The 11,621-nt window shown below is 35.1% G+C and overlaps 2 protein-coding genes across 2 annotated transcripts; one reads left to right on the top strand and one right to left on the bottom strand.

Annotated features, from left to right (window-relative positions):
* The first annotated feature begins 3,754 nt into the window (after nt 1–3,754).
* LOC116114471 (glucan endo-1,3-beta-D-glucosidase-like) lies at nt 3,755–5,007 on the top strand. Its single transcript, XM_031400624.1, has 4 exons — nt 3,755–3,878; nt 3,994–4,025; nt 4,247–4,634; nt 4,903–5,007. The coding sequence occupies exons 1-4, from the start codon at nt 3,800–3,802 to the stop codon at nt 4,929–4,931; spliced, it is 528 nt and encodes a 175-aa protein (XP_031256484.1). The 5' UTR covers nt 3,755–3,799; the 3' UTR covers nt 4,932–5,007.
* A 2,521-nt stretch (nt 5,008–7,528) lies between these two features.
* LOC116114404 (S-adenosylmethionine synthase) lies at nt 7,529–9,214 on the bottom strand. Its single transcript, XM_031400542.1, has 2 exons — nt 9,057–9,214; nt 7,529–8,968 (listed from the first exon to the last, which is right to left on the bottom strand). Exon 2 carries the CDS (start codon nt 8,951–8,953, stop codon nt 7,772–7,774), a length of 1,182 nt encoding a protein of 393 aa, XP_031256402.1. The 5' UTR covers nt 8,954–8,968; nt 9,057–9,214; the 3' UTR covers nt 7,529–7,771.
* Between the last annotated feature and the right edge of the window lie 2,407 nt (nt 9,215–11,621).

Below are 11,621 nucleotides of genomic sequence, written 5' to 3'. Positions count from 1 at the left end.
AAAATGTGGCTTATAGTACATTTTTTTAAATGATAAAAATGGTATTATATAAACAAGAATATACTATGGAATTTTAAAATTATAAGGATAATATGTATATTTGGTCAATCTAGCTTATAAGCAAAAAAAAAAAAAAAAAATGCCTCTCCCTCCCCCCGAACTTATTTTTTTTTACTTATAGCTCAATTTATAAGTTCAAAAAAGTTATAAACAAATAGGTCAACTTAATTTTAAAGCTTACAAACACCCCATAATCGTATCATATTTTCCCGTGTCTTACAAATTTCCAACTTGTAGATATTAATTGGGCTTTGATTATATTATCTAAATGTCAAAGTCCAAATAAAGCCCAATGATGTTGAATCTGGGCTAAACTCAATCTCTATTTCAGCCCTTTTTGATATCTTCTCTAAAGGAGTATAAAAATAATCATGATATAATGGTCCTCTTTGTGTCTAAAATATATAATTAAAATTTTTTATTTTATTTTATTAGAAATGTTATGAGATAATAACGGAAAAAATTTATTTTAAAGAAGATTAAAGTCTTAGTGTCTTCTTTGATGTATTGGAGAATACGCAACTCATAAGATTACTGATTTTATTGTTGGTGAGGTGGTATAGTAATGTTCTCGAATAGAAGATAATTTCAGTTATCATTCCAATTCAAACATACACAGCAGATAATTGAGACATAATAGAGCTTTAGTGGGTTCAGTTGCAGCCTCATTCAAATAGCAGTTATGACACACCTCATTCTTCAAGTCTTTCATATATCTTCAACTTTGTTCTTTCATGCAATGGCAAACCAGCTCTCAGCTTTCAACCTTTTGCTAATTCTCATTTCTCTCCTCATCTTCACTATGAACTCAGGTTTCTAACATGTTTATAATGTCTCTGTCTAGGATCTACTTTCAATTCATATACACTGTTTAGTTATGCAATAATATGGTCTAATTAATGTCTTATTTCAATAGTGCAGAGGCAATGGCTGTAGCAAATAAAGGTGAACAGGTATTGGTTTTTAGCTCCTTTGTTAAGTCATTATAAGAAATATGACTTAAAAAACAATGGCAATGCATATTATTAAACAGCAAACCATGTTCAACAATGCACCATATGCGTTATTAAAGGTTTCTGATTGTTTGTTATTTCTATTATGATAACTCCAAGTTAATATGTTCCTGGTATATGTTTAGAATATTAACAATCTGGGGTCTCTAAAACAGGTGGAGCAATTCAAGTTTGCAGTGAACAGTGAGCCTGTTAAGGCCACCATAATCCATATACACGGGCATAAAAGGATGGCAATGCTTTATCAGTCCCTCCAGCTGCCCAGAATCCAGCAATTGGGCTAGAGAAGGTGCAAGGTCGCGAAGGGAAAACACATGGTCATTTCTAAGCCTTCAACTGCACCTCGGCAACTTGACAACATAAATTTCTGCTGCGACCAACCAGTGATTAACTGCAGTAATATTGAACTTGGTGATTGCCCAAACAACATCTACTTACAGGCTTCAATTGTGATGAATCTCTACTACCAAGGCCATGATAAGCAACCCCAAACCTGTATTTCCAGCAGACTGGTCTTATTGTCTCTCAGGATCCATGTAAGTAATAAATTATAGAGTAATATCATATCTATAAAACTTTGGCCAAAATAATAGTTGACGGATAAATCATATTATAGAGTAATAAATATATCTAAAATGCTCCATAGTTTAAACAATAACAAAACTACCCTTATCAGTTATATGAATCCACCCTGAATTTTGCACTTTCAGGTTGTAATGGGGAACAATAATCTATGCTTAACTTGAAGAAGACATCTGATGTATTTGATTTTCACGTTCTTGCTTGCAGCTTTAGGAGAATGCAAATTTGAAGATGATGATGATCATTAACATGAATTTTGTAAACTACGTAAAACTAGTAAATAAAAAACGTAAAACTTATACATCCATTTATATATAAAAACTTAAAGAAGATAAAAGAATGAACAAATGAGATTCATTAAATATTTTTTCAAAGCAAGGAGGGAGATTATTAGGGTGGTTACTAAAGTCATTAAATAAATTTATTGAGAAAATTGAAATTCATAAACAAAATGTTTAACCGTTTTATCAAATTTTTTTAAGGTCATTAAAGACCGGAAATAGAGAAAACTCAATAAATATTAGTATTATAGCAATAGCAAAATGTAAATATTTGCAGTCGAACGGTTAGGATAATTGGCCTTCGGAGTAATAGATTAGGTTCGACTTTTGGCAAATGCAATTTATAATTACTTTTGCTTTCAATTTAAGTGTATTTGTATTTGGCTTTGCATCATAGGGGCAAACCTTATATTTAAGGCTCAAAATTCATGCTTACAATTAGGGGTGTTCAAAAGAACCGATTGGAACCGAAACTGAAGGGTAAATAGGGTTTGGTTCCAGTTCCTACCTGGAACTGGAACCGATTGTCAACGGGTAGGTTTCGATTCCAAATTTTTGGAACCGTTACTGTGCGGTTCTAATTCTTGTTCCTATAGTTAGGAACGGGAACCAGAACCGGGAACCGAGACTAATATAAAATAAAATTAAAGAGTAGGAGGGGTTAATAAAAACTTTTATAGAAAAAGTAATGTGAATACATTTATATTTATATTTCATAACATTTAAAGTAAGTTAGTTTGACTTTTAATAATCTACCTTTTCAAAGTAATTGAATTTGTAATTTTATGTTTGTTAACAAGTGCCAGGTGGAGGGGTATTTGTAAGTTTTTAAAGGTTTTTTTTGCCATTTTAAAAACTTTTGGGGGTAACTAAAATTTTACAGGATACCCAGAACCGAAACCTAGGAATCGGAACTGTCGGTTCTGGTTCCAATTTCAAATTTCAAGGAACCGTCAGTTCCGATTCTGGTTCTTTCAAAAAATGCAGGGTACCTAAAACCGAACACCCCTACTTACAATGATGTTAATGGAGCAATGAGTTTATGGTTGTCTGCATCATTGTCGTGTGGCCACCTTTATGAACTCTTGCTTTTGCCTCTTTTGCAAAATGTGGAGGCCAATAGAGAAACATTTAAAAGCTGAAAACACTAAAATCCCAATAATTGATTTTGCTTGTTTCCTTCAAAACAAAAGATAGACCATGTGTGTGTGTGTGTGTGTCACAATGAGCCAAAACCCACTAAGCCAATTCCTCTTTTGCTTCTTGNAGGTCAACTTAATTTTAAAGCTTACAAACACCCCATAATCGTATCATATTTTCCCGTGTCTTACAAATATTCCAACTTCGTAGATATTAATTGGGCTTTGATTATATTATCTAAATGTCAAAGTCCAAATAAAGCCCAATGAGTTGAATCTGGGCTAAACTCAATCTCTATTTCAGCCCTTTTTGATATCTTCTCTAAAGGAGTATAAAAAATAATCATGATAATAATGGTCACTTCTTTGTGTCTAAAATATATAATTAAAATATTTTTTATTTTATTTTATTAGAAATGTATATGAGATTAATAACGGATAAAAAATTTATTTTTAAAGAAGATTAAAGTCTTAGTGTCTTCTTTGATGTATTGGAGAATACGCAACTCATAAGATTACTGATTTTATTGTTGGTGAGGTGGGTATACGTAATGTTCTCGAATAGAAGATAGATTTCAGTTATCAGTCCAATTCAAACATACCACAGCCAGATAATTGAGACATAAATAGAGCTTTAGTGGGTTCAGTTGCAGCCTCATTCAAATAGCAGTATATGACACACTCATTCTTCAAGTCTTTCATATATCTTCAACTTTGTTCTTTCATGTCAATGGCAAACCAGCTCTCAGCTTTCAACCTTTTGCTAATTCTCATTTCTCTCCTCATCTTCACTATGAACTCAGGTTTCTAACATGTTTATAATGTCTACTGTCTAGGATTCTACTTTCAATTCATATACACTGTCTTAGTTATGCAATCAATATGGTCTAATTAATGTCTTATTTCAATAACGTGCAGAGGCAATGGCTGTAGCAAATAAAGGTGAACAGGTACTGGTTTTTAGCCCCTTTGTTGAAGTCATTATAAGAAATATGACTTAAAAAACAATGGGCAATGCATATTATTAAACAGCAAACCATGTTCAACAATGCACCATATGCGTTATTAAAGGTTTCTGATTGTTTGTTATTTTCTATTATGATAACTCACAAGTTAATATTGTTCCTGGTATATGTATTAGAATATTAACAATCTGGGGTCTCTAAAACAGGTGGAGCAATTCAAGTTTGCAGTGAACAGTGAGCCTGTAAGGCCACCAATAATCCATATACACGGGCATAATAAGGATGGCAATGCTTTATCAGTCCCTCCAGCTGCCCAGAATCCAGCAATTGGGCTAGAGAAGGTGCAAGGTCGCGAAGGGGAAAACACATGGTGCATTTCTAAGCCTTCAACTGCACCTCGGCAACTTATTGACAACATAAATTTCTGCTGCGACCAACCAGTGATTAACTGCAGTAATATTGAACTTGGTGATTGCCCAAACAACATCTACTTACAGGCTTCAATTGTGATGAATCTCTACTACAAGGCCATGAATAAGCAACCCCAAACCTGTGATTTCCAGCAGACTGGTCTTATTGTCTCTCAGGATCCATGTAAGTAATAATATTATAGAGTAATAATCATATCTATAAAACTTTGGCCAAAATAATAGTGACGGATAAATCAATATTATAGAGAGTAATAAATATATCTATAAATGCTCCATAGTTTAAACAATAACAAAAACTACCCTTATCAGTTATAATGAATCTACCCCTGAAATTTTGCACTTTCATTTCAGGGTGTAATGGGGAACAATAATCTATGCAATTAACTTGAAGAAGACATCTGATGTATTTGATTTTCACGTCTTGCTTGCAGCTTTAGGAGAATGCAAATTTGAAGAATGATGATGAGGAGGGAATGCAAATATGAGTAACAGATATCTCATACTAAATGAAGTAAATGACTTGATGTTAAAAATGTTGTGGCTTGTATTGTAATATCTATGGAGTTGCTTAATAAAAAATAAACAAAACGATTGAGTAGCATACTTTTAGCCCTTTGTTTATTTATTTGTTTCCCAATCCTCTTCTCAGTTCTTGATGAGTTATTCTATGATAATCTTACATATGCAAACTCTTCTAGTAAAAAGCTTTAAATCTCTCTAATTGACATTGATAAAAGGCTTGGCATTGAGCTACAAATTAGATAAAGGCTTCAAATGTATCGATACAGGTTTGTAATGAACTTGTGACAATATCTAAGATTTCTCATCAGGCATTAATTCAACTTGTATTTGTAAAATAAAAAAAAGCTAGAAGCCTTAAGTAGCGAATTTTTTTCAGTTTTTGCAGATCTTCTTATGTTGTTCTCTCATTTTCTGCCCTCACTAATTACATCAGTCGATCAGCCTAATATCAAGTCCCAATTTCAGTACTATTATGAATCCAACTACATATATAACATGGGCAAACAATTAAAGCACAATCCCTTTGTCCACAGGTTTCTATATGCTTAGGATATAAGAAACCAAAAACACAAGTTACTATTGGTGTCGGGGCAGCCTTTTTATCCTTCTCTGACGCCAGCAAGGCGTCGCAGGCTACGCTCAGTACATATTGTATAACAATGCACCATTCATGTTGTAATAGATCTATGAATCGGCGCAAGTTTGATCGGGACTTGTTAAATGGTCAACAACGCTAGACTGTGTCAATATATATGGCATATTCCGATGACAATTTGTCATGTTGGAACAGATACTGATACACTGCAGATTTGTTGTGTTGTAATATCACTAATCTAAGTTGTCAAAACTCAACAACTTTTTCACTAAATTAAACAAGTTAAAACAGTCAATAATCTCATACAGCTCAAATCAAATACCAGATCTGGAAATTACAATAAGGAGGTTATATAAAGATTAGTAGGTGAAAACTGCATACTATATATAAACTCTATCATGGTAATATCATGCAAGATTATCGAATACAACACGAAATGAGTAAATTTAGCAAGTTAATTTCACTACCAATCTATTATTTGTCTCTAATGAAAGGCATTAATGTCAAAACAGGCTCTGATTTTCAGTTGTAATGAATCAAGTCTATGAACTCGAACCCAATAAAGCCAAAGCATATTATAAATATAGAAACAAGAATATATGCATATCTTACTGATCATTTTTGTTTCCTATATTCCGTCCTTGTATGGGTTTGTACAATCAACATATTGCATGAACTGGAACAGTGTAATACATTTAGCACTAAGCGATGTTATGTTCATTAATGGTGCAGTGTAACTTGTACATTCTCCCTCTATATAAGCAGCATTAACATTGCAAACCGAAGCTGCATTGCAATAATATCTCTTAATTCTTTCTCGTTCTTGTTGCTTTCTCAGTATTAAGAAAATGTCTGTGGCAAAAAAATCTTCAGCTTCTGTAATTTTCGCTTTGGCTTGTCTCCTGTGTTATGCTATGAGCACAGGTACATGAGTTTAGCCGTGTACTAATAAAATCCATTAATTGATTAAATTTCGTATGTTTTCCTTTATAAATGACGTCTTTGTAACACCTCTAATCTAATTCTATGGTCACTTTTTGCAGAAGCAATGCCTCTTGCAGTGAAGGATAAGCAGGTACAATTAAACTCACCTTCTTGGTTTTTTGAACATTTGATGCATTCCTTTTGCAACTCTGAAGTATATTATTTTGATCGGTAGGACAACCAGTTTCAGAGAAACTGGTGCATTGTGAAACCTTCGATGTCTGATGATCAGCTTCAACGTAACATAGACTTCTGTTGCACAGAGGTTCCTGCCTCCTGCAAAGATATTGAAGATGGGGGATCCTGTTACAACCCTACAAACAAAGTTTCCAATGCATCAGTTGTAATGAACATCTACTACCAGATAATGGGAAAGCATCTCCACAATTGCAATTTCAATAACAGTGGCATTCTTGTTTATGATGATCCATGTAAGTTAACATCCATATGCCTTCTAGTTCTAGGCCTATAACTAAGTACTGTAATTTAATTGTTAATTGAAGAGATTTGATGAGTTTCTGGTTTCCTTTTTTGCAGCTGTTGGAAGTTGCGTATATCCACAGTTATGAAAGGATTTAGCTCATTTAGCACGACTCCAATGAGAAGGAAATAGTAAATAATGGGGTCTGGACTGTCTTCTTGTGGTTCTGAATTCTGATCCTATGTTATGTAATTGATTTTTTTTTTTTTTTTTAAAATAAAAGTGGACATGGTTTTGATTTGATTATTCAACAAGTGTTCAGAGAATATGTTTACTTGTCTCATATTCCACATTTGCTCTGCGTGCATTACTTTTTTCCCCAATTCAACTGTTATTATCAACTTAGTAACATTATAAATGAATCAGCTCTTTCTAATCAGAGTGTATTGACCAAAATAAGTCACTAACCATAACACTCTGTAATATAGCTCAATATTAGACAGAACAAAATCTTAGACAAAATAAGATTCTGTCATGGACAAGGAACACATTTTATCAAGAGAAAGAAATAAATTTCACATTTTAGCAACCCAACAAAATGGCATTCAATACAATCTGTATTCACTTCTCTTTATGCCTCAAATATAGGCATCATTCAAACAGATAGAAAATATAAAACAAAACAAAAACATATGAAAACACAAAACAGCCAGAAGGCAATTTCCCTCAGTGGTAGAGTATAGTATACCCAAAACAGAGAAAACTGAATCCCAGTCGATTAAGCTTGAACTTTGTCCCACTTGAGAGGCTTCACAACTTCCCAAGTGAAGTCTGCATCATCTCTACCAAAATGTCCATAAGCTGCAGTCTTCAAAAACCTGCCATTGCCACCCCTCTTAAGGTCAAGGTTTATAGAAATCATTCCAGGCCTGAAATCAAAATTCTCCTTCACAATCTTCAGTATCTCTTTGTCAGGAATCTTGCCAGTACCATAAGTATCCACAAAGACTGACAAAGGCTCAGGCACACCAATAGCATAAGAAACCTGAACAATGCACCTCCTGGCAAGCCCATTTGCCACAATACTTTTAGCAGCTTGCCTAACAATATAGGCCCCACTTCTGTCCACCTTGGTTGGGTCCTTTCCTGAGAAGGCTCCACCGCCGTGAGCTCCCCATCCACCGTAAGTATCAATGATGATCTTACGGCCAGTAAGCCCAGCATCACCATGAGGCCCACCAATGACAAAACGCCCAGACGGGTTCAGATGAAAAATTGTTTTTTCATCAAAGTATTTCTCAGGAATCACAGGCTTGATCACATGTTGCTTAAGATCAGCTGCAATTTCATCGTTTGTAACTGTCTCATCATGCTGTGTTGAAATGAGAACGGTGTGAACACGAACAGGAACCATGGCGCCATCGTCATTGTAATACTCAACTGTGACTTGGGTTTTTCCATCAGGTCTCAGCCATGGACAGGTTCCATTTTTCCTAACTTCTGTTAAACGAGCACCAAGCCTTGTTGCCAGAACGTGACTGAGTGGCATCAATTCAGGAGTTTCATCAGTGGCATAACCAAACATGTGACCCTGATCACCAGCTCCAATCTCTTCAGGCTTTTTAGTCAAATGACCATGAACACCTTGAGCAATATCGGGACTTTGTTGTTCAATATTAACAAGAACTTTACAGCTGTCAGCATCAAGTCCAACATCATCAGAAGTGAACCCAATTGCTCTGCAAGTGTCACGCACGATTTTCTCATAGTCCACATTGGCCTTAGTGGTGACCTCTCCGAACACCATCACCATGTTGGTCTTGGTGCATGTTTCACATGCCACTTTGCTGTCGGGATCCTGAGCCAAACAAGCATCAAGAACTGCATCAGAAACCTGGTCACAGAGCTTGTCTGGGTGTCCCTCGTTCACAGATTCGGAAGTAAATAGAAAAGTCTCCATTTCTCTCAAGCTTAGCTGCATAAAACACAATGAATTAATATTATTTCACTAAAGATAACAAACAATCCACATAAGTTTTACAATATTTCTGATAAATAGGTACCTCGATTCAAACTCTTATCTTTGGAGCTGGTGTGCGAGTCAGTTGAACCAGAAAAGGGCAATTTATAGGGCAGTGTCGAAGGCCCCCAGATACATGATATGGGCTAGGTTCATTTCACCGAAGATCTGCCGGGTGACCTCTAGATTTTAGTAGAGAAAGATCTCAGCCGTTGATATTCCTGGGGTTCGGTGAATGATTATGACCAATGCCAGCTACCAACCCCCGAGCCCAGGCTGTTGTTGGTTGTAACATTTTGATGAGTCCAAAACACACCACTCGGTTGAGAGTTTTTTTGACTTGTAATAGTCCAACAGTTCAAGTCTTTCAAGATAAGCCAACACGTGGTGATTTCCCACGGCTTGTTTGTGCCGGTGGTAAGTTTTCAGATTTTAATTTAAATAATATTATACTCATAATTTTTTTTCTTCAAATTTTTGTTAACATAGTATTTTGTAATTGATGAATTCATAATTAATTTTTAAATTTTTTTCTAGTTTATAATTGATTAATTCATAATTAATTAATAAAACCTATATGAAACAACTGATTAATTATAAATTATTTCGTATAAAAGAAAATTATCGATGTAGTAATATTGTTTTAATTTTGGTTGGTGGGTCAGAAACTTCCTTTTGATAGTTATATTGTAGCAAACTAACAATTAGCTAAATCTACGGCTGGAAACTCTCCTGATGATCACGTGGGCAACGGCTACATGTGAGTACTACTATACAAAGTTCAATGAAATTAAATGCTCATACAAAGGGAATTAAATGTGAGAAAATGAGGTTCATTTGTTTCACTCTTCCTAATATTATTCAAACAATAATGCAACGAACACGATAAAAAACTGACCAAAATCGTGTAATGATCTACGTGTAACATGGCTCTCATTTTTTTATAATTTTTTTTAGTGAACGATCATTCATCAAATTTGGACGATCATGCATTCACATGGACACCTGTTCATATTATATACACAGATGTCCATATATAAGGGACGGGAGTCCCCATTTAAAGGACGCTCGTCCATAAATAAATTATGAAAATAAAAAAAAAAAAAACTTTGGAGACGGTCATCCATAACCTTATGTTTGGACGGGTGTCCATTCTAATGGACGTCCGTCCATACTTTAAAAAAAAAAAATTGTTCGGACGGGCGTCCATTCTCCGTTATTTTGGTTTCTACAAATTAAAGAAAAACTTTGGATGGAACGGGTTACTTACGTATAGCAATCTCATGCATTATCTCCTGCACATCATCAGCCAACTTTTTGACGTCTTCCAGCCAGTATAGTACGTTTGCATCCTGGTTGAAGTTCTGTAGCTTATCCTTATTCTCTTCATCGCTATTGACTTCCCCGAAAATCTTAAACTCTTGCCTTCCCGAAAAAAACACAGTGAATGAAGACGAATAGTGTATTCGTCTTCATTCACTGTGTTTAAAATTACCTGAAAATTTTCGGTGCAAAACTCTTGAACCAACAGGCCTTGGAAGTGAAAGAGAGATGCTAAAGAGTTGATCAAGAATCTACCAAAATAAAAATTGAGGGACAGTAAATTTCTGAGTAAAATATTTGGAGAGCTACTAAACTTTATGTAAAAGACTTGCAAGTATTCAACCATAGGAGAAACTACCAACTGCCTATAAAATTCATACCTGAGCAGAAAGTTTTCTAACTTCAGAATTAGTGTCTGCACAACGTGGAAGATACATTATGACCCTATCTCCTAAACATAGGGCTTCACGACTGGGCAATACATATGCCGCTGAAAGATGAGCAGAAAAACATGTTGTACTGTAAGCAAAAGAACTAGAGATAAAAGGCATACTTGGTGGAAAGCACAGAAGAGTTAATTTGTTTCAGGAAACACAATTACATGGTAAGTTTGAAAAATTCCCATGCACAGTACGGTCAATCTGCTTGTTGTGCGTGCAACTCCCATGGCAGCCCAGTGCACAATAGCCACTAGCACAAAGTGTCCGAAACTTCAGAAGGATGCAATAAAGTTTCCATGGAGGCAAGTGAAGAAGGTGCAGAACTTCGCCCGTCTACTTCTTCGTCTTCATTCACTGTGTTTTTTTTGGGGAGGCAAGAGTTTAAGATTTTCGGGGAAGTCAGTAGCGATGAAGAGAATAAGGATAAGCTACAAAACTTCAACCAGATGCAAACGTACTATACCGGCTGGAGGACGTCAAAAAGTTGGCTGATAATGTGCAGGAGATATTGCATGAGATTGCTATCACTGAAAGAGTTCACAAAAACGTAAGTAATGGATGGGCGTCCGCCCGTCCCATCCAAAGTTTTTCTTTAATTTGTAGAAACTAAAATAATGGATGTCCGTCCAAACATTTCTTTTTTCTTTTTAAAAGTATGGACCGTCCAAACGTAAGGAATTATGGACGGCTGTCCCCAAAGTTTTTTTTTTTTTTTTAATTTTCATAATTTATTTATGGATGGATATCCTTTAAATAGGGACATCCGTCCCTTATATATGGATGTCCGTCCATATAATATGGACGGACATTCATGTGAGTAAATGACCGTCTAAATTTGATGGACG

The sequence above is a fragment of the Pistacia vera genome, unplaced genomic scaffold, assembly GCF_008641045.1.
Source record: "Pistacia vera cultivar Batoury unplaced genomic scaffold, PisVer_v2 Contig71, whole genome shotgun sequence".
Classification (NCBI taxonomy): Eukaryota; Viridiplantae; Streptophyta; class Magnoliopsida; order Sapindales; family Anacardiaceae; genus Pistacia; species Pistacia vera.
This window is presented reverse-complemented; position numbering and strand designations above follow the sequence as displayed.

Excerpts from the sequence above, each read along its gene's own strand:
- LOC116114404 (XM_031400542.1), bottom strand. The coding sequence starts at position 8,953 with ATGGAGACTTTTCTATTTACTTCCGAATCTGTGAACGAGGGACACCCA.
- LOC116114471 (XM_031400624.1), top strand. The coding sequence starts at position 3,800 with ATGTCAATGGCAAACCAGCTCTCAGCTTTCAACCTTTTGCTAATTCTC. Across the intron at positions 4,026-4,246 it reads TAGCAAATAAAGGTGAACAG|GTGGAGCAATTCAAGTTTGC; the intron begins GTACTGGTTTTT and ends TCTCTAAAACAG. Across the intron at positions 4,635-4,902 it reads TATTGTCTCTCAGGATCCAT|CTTTAGGAGAATGCAAATTT; the intron begins GTAAGTAATAAT and ends TCTTGCTTGCAG.